The following is an 18,998-nucleotide window of genomic DNA, read 5'->3' on the forward strand; positions in this document are numbered from 1 at the left end:
TTTTTTTTTCTCCCAATTTAGTGGCCAATCGATCCCTATTTTAGTTCAAACACCCACCCTCGTACTACATGCGTTCGCCAACTGCATCTCTCCGGTCGGCAGTCTCGAAGGAGACGCCTCCCCACTTTGGTGACAAGGCGAATCCAGGCCGAACCACTGCTTTATCCGACATGCAGACACGCATTCATGTGACGAACACAAGCCGACTCCACCCCCTCCCAAAGAAAGCGTTGCCAATTATTCCTGCTTCATTGAGTCTGGCCATAGTCGGCTCTGACGAGACCGGGGCATGAACCCCAGTCCCCAGTGGACAACTGTATCGACACAAAGCCAATGCTTAGGCCGCTACACCACCGCGGACCCCACAGCGCCTTTTTCAAACGCGTGCTGAAAATGACAATTCAATGTAACCTTCCCTTTTGAAAGCACACATCATCGCATATCTACTACATACACAAGGGAAAGGTTGGCTATTCTTTAATATCAAATCCTCCAATTAATACTACTTCCATTAAACAAAAACACAAATACAGGATGAGAGCTTTGTTTTGGGAAGCGATAAGGAGAATCATATGAAGTTAACTTCAGTTTGCATATTTTTATTTTCTGTCTGTTGCAGCTCTTGACCAGCTTTTTACTTAAATTGATTTCAAATGCAATCTTTATCAAAATGTTCTATGACACAACAGCAGTTGTCAACTAATACAGGGGTAATGGAGGTTAAAAAAATAGTTTGCAATATTCTGGCAGCATTGACACATGTACAGTATCTTACTTGAGACAGCTGGTGATTTTAAGCCTCGGCAGAGCGTTGACCACTTGTCTTACGCCTTCATCTTTCAAGGAGTTGCCGGACAGACTACAGTCAAACGAAAATAAAAGAAAAGTTTAGCGTCAACCACGCCAAGGCTTTGTGAATAAAAGAGTAAGTGAGTAAATGAGTGTTTACAGTGTTCGTGGTAAATGCGTGCATGCTTGTGCGTCACATACTCTAGTTCAGATAGCTGAGCACACTGCTCTAGGATCCCAGCCAGTTTCTCCAAATGGCCACTGTTCAGGCTGAAATGAGAAAGCCTGTATGGAAACCAGCATGTGTTGGACAGACAGACAGCAAAATAGACAGACAAGTCAGTTAGACAGCAAGTCAGTAGGACAGAGTAAGCAGGCTGGTCTGTTTGAGGGAGACTGAATGTCAACGGGAGAAACATCCAGTAACAGAGACAAAAACCTTTTCTTCTACTAATCTATTGACTAGGGCCCCTTTTTCCACATTCCCATCATAAAATAGGCTGAAAAACCAGTCTGTGTCAAATCAGATACCAACCTGCACCTGGTGAACTCTGCTTTCACTCTGTCGAAGCAAATCATGGATTCTCCCTGCGGCCTATAGAAGAGTCCAGAGCAAAATGTTACTACTAGAGACATAATGAAAGAGGCTTTAAACATCTATTTTCACAACCTATGTGTGTGACATTCTTGTGGGGTTGTTGTGAAGCGTCTAGTGTGTTGGTGTAGTGTTCTGTCCCTGTCACAACTCACTCTCAACCTTCACCGCTGGCTAACAGAAATGCGAACAGGAGAGACGAGCACAAAAGTCTCCAACAATGAGTCCTATGTAGCGCCTCCTCATGGTGACACACGGTAACTGGGTACACCTTGGACCCTGGCTGAACTACAAGGGACTCGGAGGAGGTCTGGCCCCTAGACGTGCGGTACGCAGGCCCATCGATGTGTAGCTAATCCCGATGCCCATGAACCAGCCCCCCCCAGCTATGGGTTAAATAGTGCCACTGCCTAGTGGATACCTTGGGGGAGGACTAGGCTACGGAAGTAAACCCGTACAGAAAATCAACGTCCAGTGATGTTGTTTTTTGTTTTTCTTGCCCTTTTCTATGTGTCTAAGTGGGAGAGTACTGCTGGCGTTGTGTGGCTGCGACTTCTCCCTCCCGTAGCCGCCCCTACCCATCCACCCCTGTATGTCTTTGTTATGTTTATCTGTTGTCTTGTTTCACTACTGTTTATTGTAAAGTGACTTTGAGTGTTAGAAAAGTGCTATATAAGTTGGATTTATTATTATCCTTGCAGATGAAGATATGTTGGTTTTGTCCTACGGAAGCAAAACTGATTCCCTTCTTCTAAATTAAAAAAAAAAATTCCATGCTTTCTTTTTAAAAAACATCCTGATCAAACCCACTGCCCCCGATTAACCTATATCATATTAAATAATATCACCAGTCATGAAATCATATGGTGATTAGTTGTGATTTCCCTATGTCACATGAATTTGAAAATGTCACATGATTACATAAAATATGAGGTGAGTAGAAAGGCAACACGCCGGTGTTAGCCAACTAAGCTTTCTGGGTAGACTTGTGAGAAACTGGGATGTTATTTACCGTTTTTATATGTGGACACCCCATCACTGTCCTCCACATCTACAGCCCTTTATATCCTTTATACATGGATACCTCCATCACTGTCCACCTGCACCCCTTTATATCCTTTATACATGGACACCTCCATCACCGTCCTCCACATCTACACCCCTTTATATCCTTTATACATGGACATCCCATCACAGTCCTCCACACCTACACCCCTTTATATCCTTTATTCATGGACACCTCCATCACTGTCCTCCACATCTACACCCCTTTATATCCTTTATTCATGGACACCTCCATCACTGTCCTCCACATCTACACCCCTTTATATCCTTTATACGTGGACACCTCCATCACTGTCCATCTGCACCCCTTGATATCTTTTTTATCAATGTGTTTAAGGAATAGTATATATTTCTATTAACAATTTCAACGTCTTAATACCATCAGTAGATGATGCAAATGCAATCTATGCCATACATATAAATATCTATCTATCTATCTATCTATCTATATATATATAGAGAGAGAGTGAGAGAGAGAGAGAGAGAGAGAGAGAGAGAGAGAGAGAGAGAGAGAGAGAGAGAGAGAGAGAGAGAGAGAGAGAGAGAGAGAGAGAGAGAGAGTGAGAGAGAGAGAGATGGGCTGGTGCATTAAGCTGCAAAATATATTTTTATTAATCAGAGATGTTTGTGCAACTGGGAGTGATTGTGCTGTAAGGATGTGTGTTGAAGGGATACGCTTGTACAGTTGGGGAAAGGCTTTTGCATATTACAGTGGGCCAAAGAAGGCAACGTTTCGGGTGAAATGTGGATGTGCTAGTGTATACAAAAGTAACTTGGCAGTTTAGAGACGTTTATTAAAAAAAAAAAACTGCAACAGCATTTGGTTTGCACTGCGGTTAGCTGGTGCAGTGCTGAGACAAAGTAGTGGTGGAACTCTGATTAATTTAGAAAGTAGAGAAATAAAAAAAATGTTAAAATATACAAAAAATTGAAGAGATTGAGGCTCAGTCATGTCCTTGTGAGAATATTTCTATTGCCTATGACTGATGGCATTCCTCAAACTGGATTGGTCACGAGCATAAAACACTTGAGGTAAATATAGTATAAATATATTTTTTTAATGACAGGTGCAACACAGGTACCTCAGCTCCACTGATTTGACTCGATGGCCATCAATCAAACAACTGACCAATGTCAACATCCCACGTATAGACAAGTTGCAGTGGCTGACACTGCAACAGAGGAAAGTGAGACCGGTTAAAAACGAAGGACAAGGAGATTAACTAATAATACAATAAAACAGATAACATGAACAAACATTAATCTGCACTCACGTGCACCAGTAAATCACATACTGATCAATTCATTCCCACATCACCGCCCAACATGGACACACGTTAACGCAAATGGTTGGTTAGGGCAGTGGTTGTGTGCTCAGTCAATTAATGTATTGACTGTATTTAGATTGTATCAAAAATGTTTCTTGTTTTAATTGGCAGATCTCTAAAAAAAAGTTATTTCAAGTCACTTTACTATGCATTTCACTATGTTGTATTGACAAACAAGCCTAGTGTCATAAACCGGAGTTGTGTTAGCATTGCAAAGTATTCACAGGTTCCATCCATCCATCTATTGTCTGAACCACTTATCCTGCTCTCAGGGTCGCGGGGATGCTGGACCCTATCCCAGCAGTCATTGGGTGGCAGGCGGGGAGACACCCTGGACAGGCCACCAGGCCATCACAGGGCCCCCACCCCCAGGCCATCACAGGGCCCCCACCCCCCACCCACTCACACACACACACATTCACACCTAGGGACAATTTAGTATGGCCAATTCACCTGACCTACATGTCTTTGGACTGTAGGAGGAAACCGGAGCCCCCAGAGGAAACCCACGCAGACACGGGGAGAACATGCAAACTCCACACAGAGGACGACCCGGGACGACCCCCAAGGTTGGACTACCCCGGGGCTCGAACCCAGGACCTTCTCGCTGTGAGGCGACCGTGCTAACAACTGCGCCACCGTGCCGCCATTCACAAAGGTTTCAACATAGAAATACTTGAACTTCTGCACAGCGAATGCAATTTTTGCACTAATGCTTTATAATTGATGATTATGGCTTCTGTTGCCCTGATGAGGCAACATGATCGAGTGGTGGACGTTTGACTTTGGCTCACAATTGGCTCAAAAACAAAACAAAACAAAACAAAACAAAATTGTTGTTAGTTGACATATATTTGACATATATAGGACATATAATTATGTACATATACTTTTTTTTAAAAAAAGCTTTTTTTTAAAAAGTATATGCATGTAAATGTATGTAGTGCTCTTTCGTGGCATAACCATACTGTAATTGCTGATGTGTCCATTAAAGAGTTAATGCAGCCCACACACAACCACTCATTGAACTGGAAATTTTCTTACTTTAGCAATTGCAGTGACGTCATTGTGGGCAGGACCGTCAGCAGCTTCTGGATAACCCCGTCTATCATGGAGCTGTGAGACAAACTGACAAGGTACAACAGCACATGTACATCACTGTCCCCCTCATATTACTGAATAATTTTGAAATATGATACACAATGGGATTAAAGAGTAACTCAACCCTAGACCATTTTAGTGAGTTTGCTGACATCTCCATGTTAAAAACCATGTAAAGGTTAAAAACACGGCAGGCTGGTCTTGGTACTCTGTGATGTTAGCATAGCAGGATAAACATCCATCCATCCATCCATCCATTATCCGAACCACTTATCCTGCTCTCAAGGTCGCAGGGATGCTGGAGCCTATCCCAGCAGTCATTGGGCAGCAGGCGGGGAGACACCCTGGACAAGCCGCCAGACCATCACATAGGGCCGACACACACACACACACACACACACACACACACACACACACACACACACACACACACACACACACACACACACACACACACACACACACACACATTCATACCCAGGGACAATTTAGTATGGCCAATTCACCTGACCTACATGTCTTGGGACTGTGGGAGGAAACCGGAGCCCCCGGAGGAAACCCATGCAGACACAGGGAGAACATGTAAACTCCACACAGAGGATGACCCGGGACGACCCCCAAGGTTAGACTACCCCGGGGCTCGAACCCAGGACCTTCTTGCTGTGAGGTAACCGCGCTAACCACTGCGCCACCGTGCCGCCCTGCAGGATGAACAGAGCTGCAGATAATAACATTAACAATGGATCAGTTTGATGCAGGTGTACCAGCACACCTATCAGCATTGACAGACAGAGCCAGCACTAACAACTGTGAATAGTACTGTCAATGCACGTTCATCTAACAGACCCATTATTAATTTTATTAGCTGCAGTTGTGTTTATCCTGCTATGCTAACATCACAGAGTACCAAGACCAGCCTGCCATGTTATTTAACCTTTAGAGAGTTTGTAACCTTTAGATGCCAGCAAACTCAACTAACATGGTCTAGGGTTAAGTTGGTATTTTCACAACTTACTCCAGTTCCATAGGAGAGTGACACTGGGCCAGTCTGCGACACAGCCTGGTCATGTCTAAAGGCTGGATGCTGGTGTGTGCTAACCTGCAGTATCAAATTAAGAGCTTTGATGCTACTGCAACACAGCAGCTTTAGTTTTACTACTTTTACTCTCAATTTTGATAAGGTAAAATGTGACAGAAATGTACGGGAAAATATTACCAAGAGAATCCAAAATAGTCAAAGATAAGAAAAACATAAAGATAAAGAGTGGGTTTAAAATGTTATTTCTCCAACTAACCTGAACCTCTTGAGTTTCTCTTCGTCACTACTGAAACAAATGTACAAGAAGTACAGAATTGTACAGAAAGAGGATGAGTGATGAACATGTAAATATTTGTATTCAGATAAGTGGACATTTCTCGGTGGGGAGCCATATCTACCTTTTGTTGGAGCAGAACCTCAGGATTACCAGCCCTCTACCTTTGTAACTGAGAAAACCAACATGGCCGCTTCTTGTTATATCAAACTACATAATTTTGGCATTCGATTAATAGACAAAATCAATTTAAAACAGTATTTTTTTATGTATTCCTAATCAATAAATCTCCATGTAGTATTCTAGTGGGATTTACTTTTACAAACAGATAAATTAGCTGCTAAAATGCAGTTTGCCTTTGGTGATTCAACTGGTAAAGCTGTACTCGATATGAACTATTTGTGACAACAAAAAATTGAAGTGCCTGAAATGCAAATCATTACAAATACCTGATTTCAATGTCTGTCAGGTCGGGACGGGAGCCGAGAGCACTAGCTAGCATTACAGCGCCTTTCATGCTCATGTTATTTTTACTGGCACTGTGACACACACAAGACAGAAAAACAGGGTGAGGAGAGAACAAAAAGCTCTTAGTGAGTTATTTTATAATGCATGGTCCGCAATATGCAAATATCGCTTGTCTGAAACTGGTTTGTTGAGGGCAGGAGCAAAATAACAGTATGCATGCATGTTTTTAGCATATATCAATGCAAATTGATCTGGTAACATTCCACATCTTTGGTGTGAGACTCGTGCTTCAGACCCAGACAAATCTCACACCAGTGTAGCCGGTTAAAAAAAATACAGCAAAACTTTTTTTTTTACCTCTGCGGCTTTTTTTTGTTTTTGTTTTTTTTTTATTATTTATAATGTTAATTTGTTTTTGTTTTTTTCATGATTATTGTTTCTTACATGCTCAAAATCAATCAACCAATCAATGGTGAGGCCAGATCGGGTGACTTTGTTGCCCTTTTTTCAAGTTCCATTTTTTATTCATTAAATGTACAACAATACAGCGGTGGCACACATTGCTGGCAATGAAATGGTTAGGCATGAAGCTGCCCTCAAAAATGCTAAAAAGTACAACATTAAAATTCAAAGTTAAAGCTAAAAATGGAATAAATATATAGGTGAAAAAGTGAAAAAAAAAGAAATATGACAAGAATTATACAGCGGCTGAGTATTTTTAGTATTGGAAGACTATGTCCTATGTCGGTTACACTTTCGGGTTGACACTTTCAAACCACAGTCAAACCACAGTTTTAAAGGCGGGTTACTATAAATAGAATAGAAAGCAACACAGAAAGTCACTCAAGTAACTGAAGTGGGTCAATAAGTACTTCCCCCTTTAACTACCCAAGATAACTGTTAGCGTATGTATTCATCTACTTTAAATTCTAGACAGTCTGTGACCATAGTTAGCTATACTGACGCACTACTGAAGAGAAGGGCTGGAAGAAACAAAGAGAAGTTAGAACGTGGGAAGAGGCCAAACGAAGAGAAGAAAAGAGATTGAGATAGAGGAGAGAAAAGGACATAAATCCAGAAAAAGAGAACTGAGGAAAGAAAGGGAAACGAGTGGCAGAGGAAGAAAGGGTGCTAAGATTAACATAAAGGAAAGGAAATGGGAGGAGTGAGATGGAGAAAGAGAGGAGCGAGCATCTGATGCAGCATGTTCTACATAGTACTAATAGCCATGAACTATGGGTCAGTTTAGTGCTCGGGTTATCCAAGCTGCGGAGCATTTAGTGCACACATGTGCATCACATCACATCACATCCCTTTATTAATGCATGCAATATTCAAAAATCAAAAATCTTTCTACAGCCTTTGAAGTGAGTGAGTAACCCTGCTTAAAGGTGCACTATGTCAGACAGACACTCATGAATGTGCAAAGGATCTCATCTAAGAAAAACAACAAATAAATAACAGAGCCTGACCTCTCTCCAAACAGCACTGTATATATACCTCTCTGGGAGCGGGTGTACGTAGAACATTATTGAATGAACTACTGAATCAAATGGTCGACGCAGAGAGAGAAGAAGAAAGACATCCTAAACTAGAAGTATGTCGACTTTGGAGGAGGTGAGTCTTGCTTCTATTAACTGCCTTGGCATCACATTGGCTACCAATCTGCAATACGGTTAGATAGCTCATGTCCATACCAGCTAGCTGTAGAGCTTTGGTAGTGTAATGGGTGCTAAGTAGCTATCAAGTTAGTGGTTCAATTAATGAAATGTGGACATCAGCGATGCTAATGCTCTCTAAAGACAGCCGATCAGCGTGTTTCCTTGTGCTTTTGAGTCAAGGTTTCCCTTTCTTTGTCAATGGTTATTCTGGAATTGGGTGAACTTGAACACTTATAAAAGAGACACTGGCACTCTATATTAAGCTAGTTTCAGAGGAGGAACTAATCTATGATCTTCCGATCTTCCAAAACAGAGAGCTGAAAACAGGCCATAATAAAGATAATCAAAGACATGTATGTTAGGGTTAATATTGTCTGTGCCCCTGACCAAGGCAAAAGCAACAAGAACAGGAGTTGGTCCCCGGGCACCGCATGGCGGCTGCCCACTGGTCCCAGTGTATGTGTACACAGGAGGGGTTACATGCAGAGGATGAATTTCCCCATGGGGATCAATTTAATAAACGGACTGGATATTTCACACAACAAACCTGTCACAGCATGCATCAAGTCAAATACTGGCTAGATTGATAGGAAATCTTACATGATACACCTGCAACCACATTAATACGCTGTCATCATATTTTTAAATCGATATGTCACAGCATAACTCCACATGGTGCACATTTCTGCAGCAAGGCTTTTAATTACGTTTCAATGCAAATCATGTGATTTTTTTGGGGGGGGGTTCTCTTTTCCCTTCTGACTTACTTGATTTCCTTGATGTTGTTGAGACAAGGCAGGAAATCCAACAACTTCTTCAAACCGCTATCACCAAGTTTGTTACTGGATAGACTAGATAGAAAGTGAGACATTACAGACACACAACAACAGGAAGAAAAAAATAGAGAAAGTCATTTATTTGATTATTACGGAGCCCCTAAGGGGACATGGGGGAATTTTTTGTTGTTGTTAACTATCTCGTGCTCACGAGATACTAACTGGTGCGCACGAGATAATATCTCGTGAGCACGAGATAGTACTTCCTATGGCGCCCCCAAGGGGACGTGGGGGAATTTTTTTTGTTAACTATCTCGTGCTCACGAGATAGTAACTGGTGAGCACGAGATAGTAACTGGTGAGCACGAGATAGTACTTCCTTTGGCGCATTACCACCTAGCCTTGGCTCAGCTGAAAGAATGGCAGCAGAAGTGGATTATTGTCTTTTCTGAAAACCCGAAATATAGCTGATAGCGTCATCAACCAACTAAAAGATGATAAGGTAGGCTAAATGGTGCCGCCGTTACCTCATTGCATGCTTTGTAGATGGGCTAACATTTAGTGTTTTAATCCTAGTCTAGTTTGGCTAGTTTCTGTGCCTGGGATTTTTAATTTCCTTTTTAAAAACATGTCTTGACATTTTCCCTGCTTCTTACAGATCGACATCAGTGTCATAAACGTTATGACCGATGAGGAATTAGGACGGTCTATCATAAGATATGGGGACCGACTTGCACCCCGAGCATTTTGTCGGCAAACAACTGTGACAAACGAAACGTCAGGAGCTGCCAGGTCAGTGAAGTCCGCTCTCATGCAGACAGTAAGAGACAGACTGCTGGGGGCCCAACAGGAAACCCCTGTCGACACAGCAGCAGCAGCAGCAGCAGCAGCAGCAGCAGCAGGCCCTGGTGCTGCTGGGAATAACAACGCAACGAAAGACACACGACGAGTTGAAATGGGATGGCTCCACTTTGATAACAGCACTTATCATCAGGTCAGAACAAGAAATGGAGGTGGCACACGACACCCTTCTATCCAGAAAACAGTAACTGTGGGTGAACTACTGGAGACTGGCAAAGACTTTTTTCCAAATGGACATTCATCCAAAGGACCGGTGGAAGACTTCCAGTGAGATATTGGTGATTTTAGGCAGAACACAGTATCCCGTGACGTCACGGTGAGCGAGCTGCACGAGCAGAGTAAACTACGAATGCTGCGTGTCTACACGAGCTCCCAGGCTCAAGACGTCCCACTGATTCTTTCTGACACGTCATCGGACTTCGAGCAAACAGACAAGGGGCCAATGAAGAAGGTAATTTATCTTCTGTCACATTTGTGTTATCAAAACATTGTCGTTGAAATCAGGGGACACATAACTAAACAGAACAGATGACAAATGTTCACTTGTAACGTGAAACTTGTACTCTATGGTTTATGTCGTCTCTGTTTATGTGTAGGTGTGTTATTGTATCACTGAATCAATCTAGTGTTGCCTTCATAGCTGCATAGAACAACTGTCAGTAGCCTATAGCCTAGCTTACTGCTATTCATGAACAGAATCAACACTGTTGGTAGCATCCCCACGTTAATGTAGGATATGCAGAGATGATGAAAATTGACACTATAGTTTACGCATTTATACTTACAGGTATGTCATAGGCTTAACACATAAGTAGACCATGAAATAAACCCAAAGAGCCAATTCACAAAATAACAGGGCAGCTATTGCTCTCCCTTTTGGCAAGAAAATGTGTAGAAGCTGAAATTATAAAGTGTTGAATGTGTGTACAAGGAGAAAGTCTCATTTAGCCTAAGTGTTTTACTGAGTGAAAAAGCTAAATCAATAGATGATCCAATCAGCTGTATGAGTGTGTGTGTTTTTAAACAGCACAGACATCATAGCAGCAGACTAACGAGGTCGTGTTTGCACCAGCATATTATTATGCAAACTCTTTGGGAATGGTGTGGACAATATGACATTAAGCAGGGCAGATTGTGAGTGTAAATGCTGCACAGTTCATGTGTAATCTATTTTTTGTGGGTCCGGCCCAAAAACTCTGTAGAAAATCATCCCTCCTGCTCAGACCTGGGTGGATGGGACCAAGCCTGATATCAATAAGGCACACCTGACCTAATCAGCAGCCACAGTTGGACTGATTGAAAGGCCCGATAATAGCTGTGTTTGAAATCATTCACTCATTCACTATTCCCTACATAGTGTATGTCATATAGTAGTGCACTACTATATCCGTGATATTGGACGGTTTGGAACACAGCTGTAGTGTCTGCTTCAGTCTCTTCTTTGGGTGAGCTGTGGCCTGCTGAGTTGCGGTTCCTTATGTTTAACCCTCAGGTGCATTATTTGAGTAAGTGTGGACATTCTTTACAGTTAGGATTGTTTCCCTGATTTAGCTGCCTTTTAGTTGCTTCTGAGTGTCCTAGTTTATTGATTAGCATTTTTCCATGACCTTTTAGCATTTAAATCATCTGAGTTACCATAAACGAACTACAGTCAACTGTTTGAATGGAACCCTGTGAGAACAAATTAACTGTTGAAAGATTTTCCCCCATGTTTTGATCAATGTGACAATGCAGATGCTCTGAGTATAACCCAGCCATCAGAAAGCAAGTTTTTACATTCTCAGTATTGCAGCCATATGACAGCATATGTTGTTTATCTGTCTTTCGCCACATAAAATTCAATAACTAGAATTAATCACTTCCTTTATTTTTGGTGTGAATAATGTCTATCAAACCTGTCTCATCTGCAATGAGTACATCCTATGTTGTAAAAAGGAATGCATTTAATTCATTTGTATTGTTTTTAAAGAGTAGCACATTTATAAATATTTGCTCCACTTCTCTCCCCACTTATGTATATGTTCAATTGCAATAAGTTCAGAAAGAATTGTTTTGCATAATTTGCCGATCTGCTGATTTCTTTATAAATTAGGACTATGCAGCGACGATCCTTGAGGAACAGAACCAGGAGACGTTATCACTAGAAGACTGGAACTGATCATCAAGTGGATCATCCAGAGAGATCCTCTGATTCAGATCCAGCATCAGGTTGCTCAGTGCAGGAAAACCATGAAAAAGTAAGCGCCAATAGAAATTACTGCGTTTTTACAGACCCTGTCTGTGACATACAATATACACCGCATTTGAACTAATCACCGCAACTTGCAGTAGAAACCACATGGCTTGCAATCCAATATACTGTACAGCAATGCAGCACACAGTCTGCAAAGGAATGTGGACCATGACGTTGTGTATCACAGATTTAACTTTTTAATAAAACGTGATTTTGTTCCAAAAATGGTAAATCCATATTAAATTTAAACTGCAGCTAAAATGATGGAAGAGGGTTAAAAGTTCAAGCTCAATGACACATTAACTCAGTATGCATATACAAAAAATATCTGCTCAGATGTAAGGTGTTTTATTCCCATGTACTGTATGTGATAGTACACATGATGAGATGATGCAAAGGTAATTGTTTTTCTTGTTTGTTTTTTATCATTTGATTATGAACAGAGAGAACCAAGCAGGCAACCAAGACTAGCCCCTCCTGAGATGAGTAACACAGAGGTCCTGCATCCACCATCTTCTGATGATGGTGTCAATCATACTTGCCAGTCAACAAGCAGGCATGAATCTCAGTCTTTTATGTCTGTGTCAAATCAAGACGCAGACCAATTGTCAAGTGGCGAGTTGGATCCCCCTCTTGCCCTTGCCATCCAAGCATCTCTTGAAGACTTTGAAGTACAGTTTGGACCCGTTTATGGTGAAGATGAGGATCTAGACTCCACCCTTCCCTGGAATCCACAGGACTTGAACAGTATGCAGGTAAAGTGTAGAACTCAGTTAATAATAGTGCTGTAAACATTATTGCCATTATTATTTAAAGTATTTTTCCTATTCATTATTCAATCTATGATATGTACCATAATGGTTATAAATAAGAGTGCCGAAGTCACGCCCCTTCCGGTGGACCCTCATGGGACCTTAGATGGTAAAAAATATGAATGGCAGTGAATGAGGAGAGGAATATTATCTTTTGGTCCTGTTTGAGTTGCAACATGAAATCCAAATATGTTGTTGATTAATTTAAAACATAAATTTTAAGGTCAAGAAAGTCATACTTTGTCGTAAAACTGTTGAGATATAAGCTTTTGAAAATACGTAATTAGAAAGACTACACAGGAGGTGGTCGCGTATGTGACGTCATAGCTTTCGCTTGCTTCCTGCAGCTTAGAGTGACTGCAACCTGGCACAAAACACACAGGCATCTTCAATCATAAATCCATTAATCATAAAACAGTGGAATTTCAGCGGGAGGCCATTCAGATTTCGGTTCGTGTTTCTGTACGAAAATGACAGTAGAGGAGTTAGTTTGGCTATATTTCAACCGGTGACTTCATTATAAGGACATTGCTGCTGTACTTGCAAGACGTCACCGTTCTATTGTCTCTGTGAGACATTTAAAACGAATTTTGAAGTCTTGTAACCTGTTTCGGCAGGAGGGATACACCGGTTTGGATTGGGTAATTGATTTCATCCAAGAACAATTACAAACATCCGGCCAACTCCATGGATATACACTACCGTTCAAAAGTTTGGGATCACCCAAACAATTTTGTGTTTTCCATGAAAAGTCACACTTATTCACCACCATATGTTGTGAAATGAATAGAAAATAGAGTCAAGACATTGACAAGGTTAGAAATAATGATTTGTATTTGAAATAAGATTTTTTTTACATCAAACTTTGCTTTCGTCAAAGAATCCTCCATTTGCAGCAATTACAGCATTGCAGACCTTTGGCATTCTAGCTGTTAATTTGTTGAGGTAATTTGGAGAAATTGCACCCCACGCTTCCAGAAGCAGCTCCCACAAGTTGGATTGGTTGGATGGGCACTTCTTTGAGCAGATTGAGTTTCTGGAGCATCACATTTGTGGGGTCAATTAAACGCTCAAAATGGCCAGAAAAAGAGAACTTTCATCTGAAACTCGACAGTCTATTCTTGTTCTTAGAAATGAAGGCTATTCCATGCGAGAAATTGCTAAGAAATTGAAGATTTCCTACACCGGTGTGTACTACTCCCTTCAGAGGACAGCACAAACAGGCTCTAACCAGAGTAGAAAAAGAAGTGGGAGGCCGCGTTGCACAACTGAGCAAGAAGATAAGTACATTAGAGTCTCTAGTTTGAGAAACAGACGCCTCACAGGTCCCCAACTGGCATCTTCATTAAATAGTACCTGTTAGAGCCTGTTTGTGCTGTCCTCTGAAGGGAGTAGTACACACCGGTGTAGGAAATCTTCAATTTCTTAGCAATTTCTCGCATGGAATAGCCTTCATTTCTAAGAACAAGAATAGACTGTCGAGTTTCAGATGAAAGTTCTCTTTTTCTGGCCATTTTGAGCGTTTAATTGACCCCACAAATGTGATGCTCCAGAAACTCAATCTGCTCAAAGAAGTGCCCATCCAACCAATCCAACTTGTGGGAGCTGCTTCTGGAAGCGTGGGGTGCAATTTCTCCAGATTACCTCAACAAATTAACAGCTAGAATGCCAAAGGTCTGCAATGCTGTAATTGCTGCAAAAGGAGGATTCTTTGACGAAAGCAAAGTTTGATGTAAAAAAAATCTTATTTCAAATACAAATCATTATTTCTAACCTTGTCAATGTCTTGACTCTATTTTCTATTCATTTCACAACATATGGTGGTGAATAAGTGTGACTTTTCATGGAAAACACAAAATTGTTTGGGTGATCCCAAACTTTTGAACGGTAGTGTAGGTGGATGTACACAAAATGCAAGGAGAATGGATTACACGTTAAGAAAGAAGACATACGGTTAATTCTACAAGAACTAGACCCACGCAGTGTTGAACTCAGAAGAAGGAGACGGCTCCATTGCCGAAGCTATTTTGCAAAAGGGCCTAATTATATTTGGCACTTGGACTCTTATGACAAACTCAAACCATTTGGTGTCTGTATCAATATGTGATGCGCCACAGGAAGTACTATCTTGTGCTCACGAGATACTAACTCGTGCGCACCAGTTAGTATCTCGTGAGCACGAGATAGTTAACAAAAAAAAAAAAATTCCCCCATGTCCCCTTAGGGGCTCCATAGATTATTCCCATTTGCAGGACTACTTTTCTAAAGCCGTCTTAATGACCACATATAGGTGTGATCCCTAAGGTAAGTATTCAGACTCAACTTCCTGTAGTTTGGCTACTATGGCCTCTAGAACAGATCTTAACTTTGAGAGGGAGATGTTTGCTGGGGTGTGTTTGGCAAAACCTTGGATGGCATTGGCAATGATGTCTGAGGCAAACCAGGGAAAATTGGACAATTTCCCACTTTTACTGTTATGTACATTCGAGCATCAGAGTTCCTTGGGTGAGCAGACAAGAAACTGTAAATCAGTTGAAATGCTATTCACAAACACAACCAGGCAATTTAATTACAGCTGGTACGAGGGGTTTTGGATTTTCGCTGACTTTGCACGACACTCTGGACAAGGGCGGTAGTGTTTCATGGGAGAACGACTTCTTTGTCACAAAGATTTACGTTCACCTTCTGTAAGCTGGTGCATTGTTTTGAAAAGAAGAGTGATGTACATGTAGCTGTGTTTTAGAAAAACACCCGTTTGTAAGATACACAGAGATGAGGTAATGAACATCTAATTGTGGCTATATTTCCCGTCTTCCGCCATAAATTATTTAATCAGATATGGGGAAGCGTTTAGTCATTATATAGCAATATCTAATTCTTTTGCTGATGGTCTCATTTGTTTATGTCGGTCATACTGAGGCATCATAATTAAATTGGAGCCAGTGGATAATCAATGAAATACTCATCGTAGCGGCTTTAAGAACTTTACTAAGGGTCATTCCTGTAAATATGGCTGCGGGGCATAAAACCTGTTATTGCATCTAAAACTGCACCTTTGCAAGTGAAAATGGTGTGAAGTTCACAGGCATCAATCTACTGAGCAGAGGAGCAATGTCAAATTGTCAGATAAGGGATCAATTACCCTTTTTTAACAAGCGCGGTCATACTTGTATGGTGCAAAATTTTGGCAGCAACATATACCTATTGTGAGTAAATGTGTGTGTGTGTGTGTGCATGTGTGTGTCTTTGTATTTCCAATTCACAATATGGGTGCATGCATGTATGTCTGTATAGTGTATGTGCATATGTGCGAATCTTACTCCAATAGCGTGATGTCAGAAGAGGGTCCCAAACTTCCCAACACATTCCCCATCACAGCAGGCAGCAAGTTGCAACAACTGAGACTGGAAAAACAAAAACAGCAAAAAACAAAGCTTTCATCATCACCAATATTATCCTCATCACATTTTCTCTATCATCACTGTTGTCATCAATGACACCCTTAATACTGCACCTGTTCCCAATAAAATCACCATGAACAGAATCTTCTACACCCCATCAGCCTAAACATTAAAATCACTCACAGGTAAGTGAATAACACTGATTGTCTCATTACAGTGGCACCTGTCAAGGGGTGGGATATATGAGGCAGCAAGTGAACAGTCAGTTCTTGAAGTTGATGTGTTGGAAGCAGGAAAAATGGGCAAGCATAAGGATCCGAGCGAAGGCTAGCCTGTCTGGTCGGATCCCAGAGAAGATCTACTGTAGCTCATATTGCTGAAAAAGTTCATGCTGGCTATGATAGACAGGTGTCAGAACACACAGTGCATCACAGCCTGCTGTGTATGGGGCTGTGTAGATGCAGACCGGTCAGAGTGTACATGATGACCCCTGTCCACTGCCGAAAGCACCAACAATGTGCACATGAGCATCAGAACTGGGCCATGGAGCAATGGAAGAAGGTGGCCTGGTCTGATGAATCACATTTTCTTTTACATCGTGTGCATCATTTACCTGGGGAAGAGGTGGTACCAGGATGCACTATGAGAAGAAGGCAAGCTGGCGGAGGCAGTGTGGTGCTGTAGGCAGTGTTCTGCTGGTAAACTTTGGGTCCTGGCATTCATGTGGATTTTACTTTGACATGTACCACCTACCTAAACATTGTTGCAGACCAGGTACACCCCTTCATGGCAACTGAGGTGGTTTTAATGTTTTGGCTGATCGGTGTATATCATCACTACCATGATTTCCATCACAGTCATTACTGTGGTCATTGTTATTATTTCACTTCCAATCATCATCAACATCATACTGTAACTAGTCCTCATAGCTGCATCTCTATTTTCAAATGTTATTTGTCACAAAGGCCACATAGAAAAAAGAGGGTTTTTTCTGATGGATATGACATTAAAAATTTGATCTTATGCATTACATTAGTAAACTCATGTTAAAGGAGACCTTCAAACATACCAGAGCTTTCTTGATATTTCTGGTCTTGGTCCGTCCGTCCCTCCAGAGAACATTACAGACACACACTCAGGACTCTTCAGTCTAACAAGCACATTAAGAGTTACATTAACCCGATTTGACAATTAATAGTGTTATTTGTGACGCTCATGCTATTAGTAGAAAAGCATTTTCCCTCTAAGCTGGAAAACAACGCGTATGCTGTTTCATCAAGGAAGAAATGAGAAAGCAGCATTATGACATTTAACAATGTGACTGACTATTTGCAGTCAGGATTGCAGTATTTATTCACAGTCCTTAAACGAGACTTATCCTGAAGTCATGTTTCTTCAAAGTGACATTCCACATTTACACAAAAAAGCTCAATGACGACTTGTCAAATGAAGCCAAGATAATGCATGCTATGTGTGTGCTTTTTTTGCATGTGTGAATGTACATTCATCTTTCTGTATGCAAATGCATGGGTGCATGTCTCTACATTTGTGTGTGTGTGTGTGTACCTGACATTGAGCTCCACCGCCGTAGGACATGTAGACAGCAGAGCAGTCAAAACCTCCAAACCATTACTTGATATACAGCTCTCCTTCATACTGCGCAGATTAATACACCAGTAAACCACAACAGTTTGCTGTGAAAAAAGTGAATGATGTTCTGCACTGTCCCGTCCCTCAGGACACATAACACAGTATTATCTTGTCTGTGAATGTTCTCATTCATCCAGGTCATGGTTATCCAAAGGAGTTGAATCAAGTGCAACTGGACTTGGTATATAGAGTCTCATCACCAGCCAGTCAGACTAGCTTCGTCTAGTCAGAAAGGCACGAACTGGGGAAGCCTCTTGGATGAGAGGCGAAACGTCTTCACGGATATATACCAAGTCCAGTTGCACTTGATTCAACTCCTTTGGACAGTATTATCTTATAACAAAAGTCAGGTTGTAGATGTTTGCTCTTCAAAACTGAGAAGCCGTGTGTTATGTTTTCATGAAAAAAAAACAACAAGTGACATCTATTAAGGAGGTTGTGTGATGTGTATTTTCTCAGCAAAGACGGCAAATACAGCATACAACAGCATATAATCCCATGAATGTTTAGACTGAGTCTTACATGATTCTTTGCTTAATGTTGATTCTGGGCAAAAAGTCAACCAGCATCCTTAGAGTCTCTGTGTCTAAGTGGCCTCCAGAAAGACTGTCAACCACATGCAAACACACACACACATGCACAGAAAAACACCATGTCAGATTGTTTGTTTTCTGCTGTTGCTTTTCCTCAAACTACAGAAAAATTAATACAAATTTTTGAAAAATCAATATTTTTTTTTTTGCATGATATCAGTCAAGATCTTGAGATATACAAACTTCAGCCAGTTACAAAAGTCCCCCAAAAAAAGATAAAGCACTTGAAACAGGATGATAATGTCGAAAATAGCCATTGGGAACATGCAGTGAGCTAACAGTACTACTTTCTGTTGAGTAGTTTACAGTGAAATGTTAACTGAAGTTTCACACACACACACACACACACACA

At 41.3% G+C, this 18,998-nt stretch overlaps 1 protein-coding gene across 1 annotated transcript in view; it reads right to left on the reverse strand.

Annotated features, from left to right (window-relative positions):
- The window catches only part of nlrc5 (NLR family, CARD domain containing 5), a 114,287-nt gene that overhangs the window by 29,877 nt on the left and 65,412 nt on the right, over window positions 1-18,998 (reverse strand). The window contains exons 21-34 of the mRNA XM_056282449.1: window positions 18,576-18,659; window positions 17,970-18,059; window positions 17,473-17,553; window positions 16,323-16,406; window positions 9,088-9,171; window positions 6,641-6,730; window positions 6,316-6,363; window positions 6,174-6,203; window positions 5,894-5,977; window positions 4,822-4,905; window positions 3,532-3,621; window positions 1,325-1,384; window positions 991-1,074; window positions 776-859 (exon numbers count right to left, since the gene is read on the reverse strand). Of these exons, the coding sequence (XP_056138424.1) occupies window positions 776-859; window positions 991-1,074; window positions 1,325-1,384; window positions 3,532-3,621; window positions 4,822-4,905; window positions 5,894-5,977; window positions 6,174-6,203; window positions 6,316-6,363; window positions 6,641-6,730; window positions 9,088-9,171; window positions 16,323-16,406; window positions 17,473-17,553; window positions 17,970-18,059; window positions 18,576-18,659 (1,077 nt within the window). The remainder of the gene's footprint in view (window positions 1-775; window positions 860-990; window positions 1,075-1,324; window positions 1,385-3,531; window positions 3,622-4,821; window positions 4,906-5,893; window positions 5,978-6,173; window positions 6,204-6,315; window positions 6,364-6,640; window positions 6,731-9,087; window positions 9,172-16,322; window positions 16,407-17,472; window positions 17,554-17,969; window positions 18,060-18,575; window positions 18,660-18,998) is intronic.

This window comes from Lampris incognitus, chromosome 6, assembly GCF_029633865.1.
Source record: "Lampris incognitus isolate fLamInc1 chromosome 6, fLamInc1.hap2, whole genome shotgun sequence".
NCBI classification, from domain to species: Eukaryota; Metazoa; Chordata; class Actinopteri; order Lampriformes; family Lampridae; genus Lampris; species Lampris incognitus.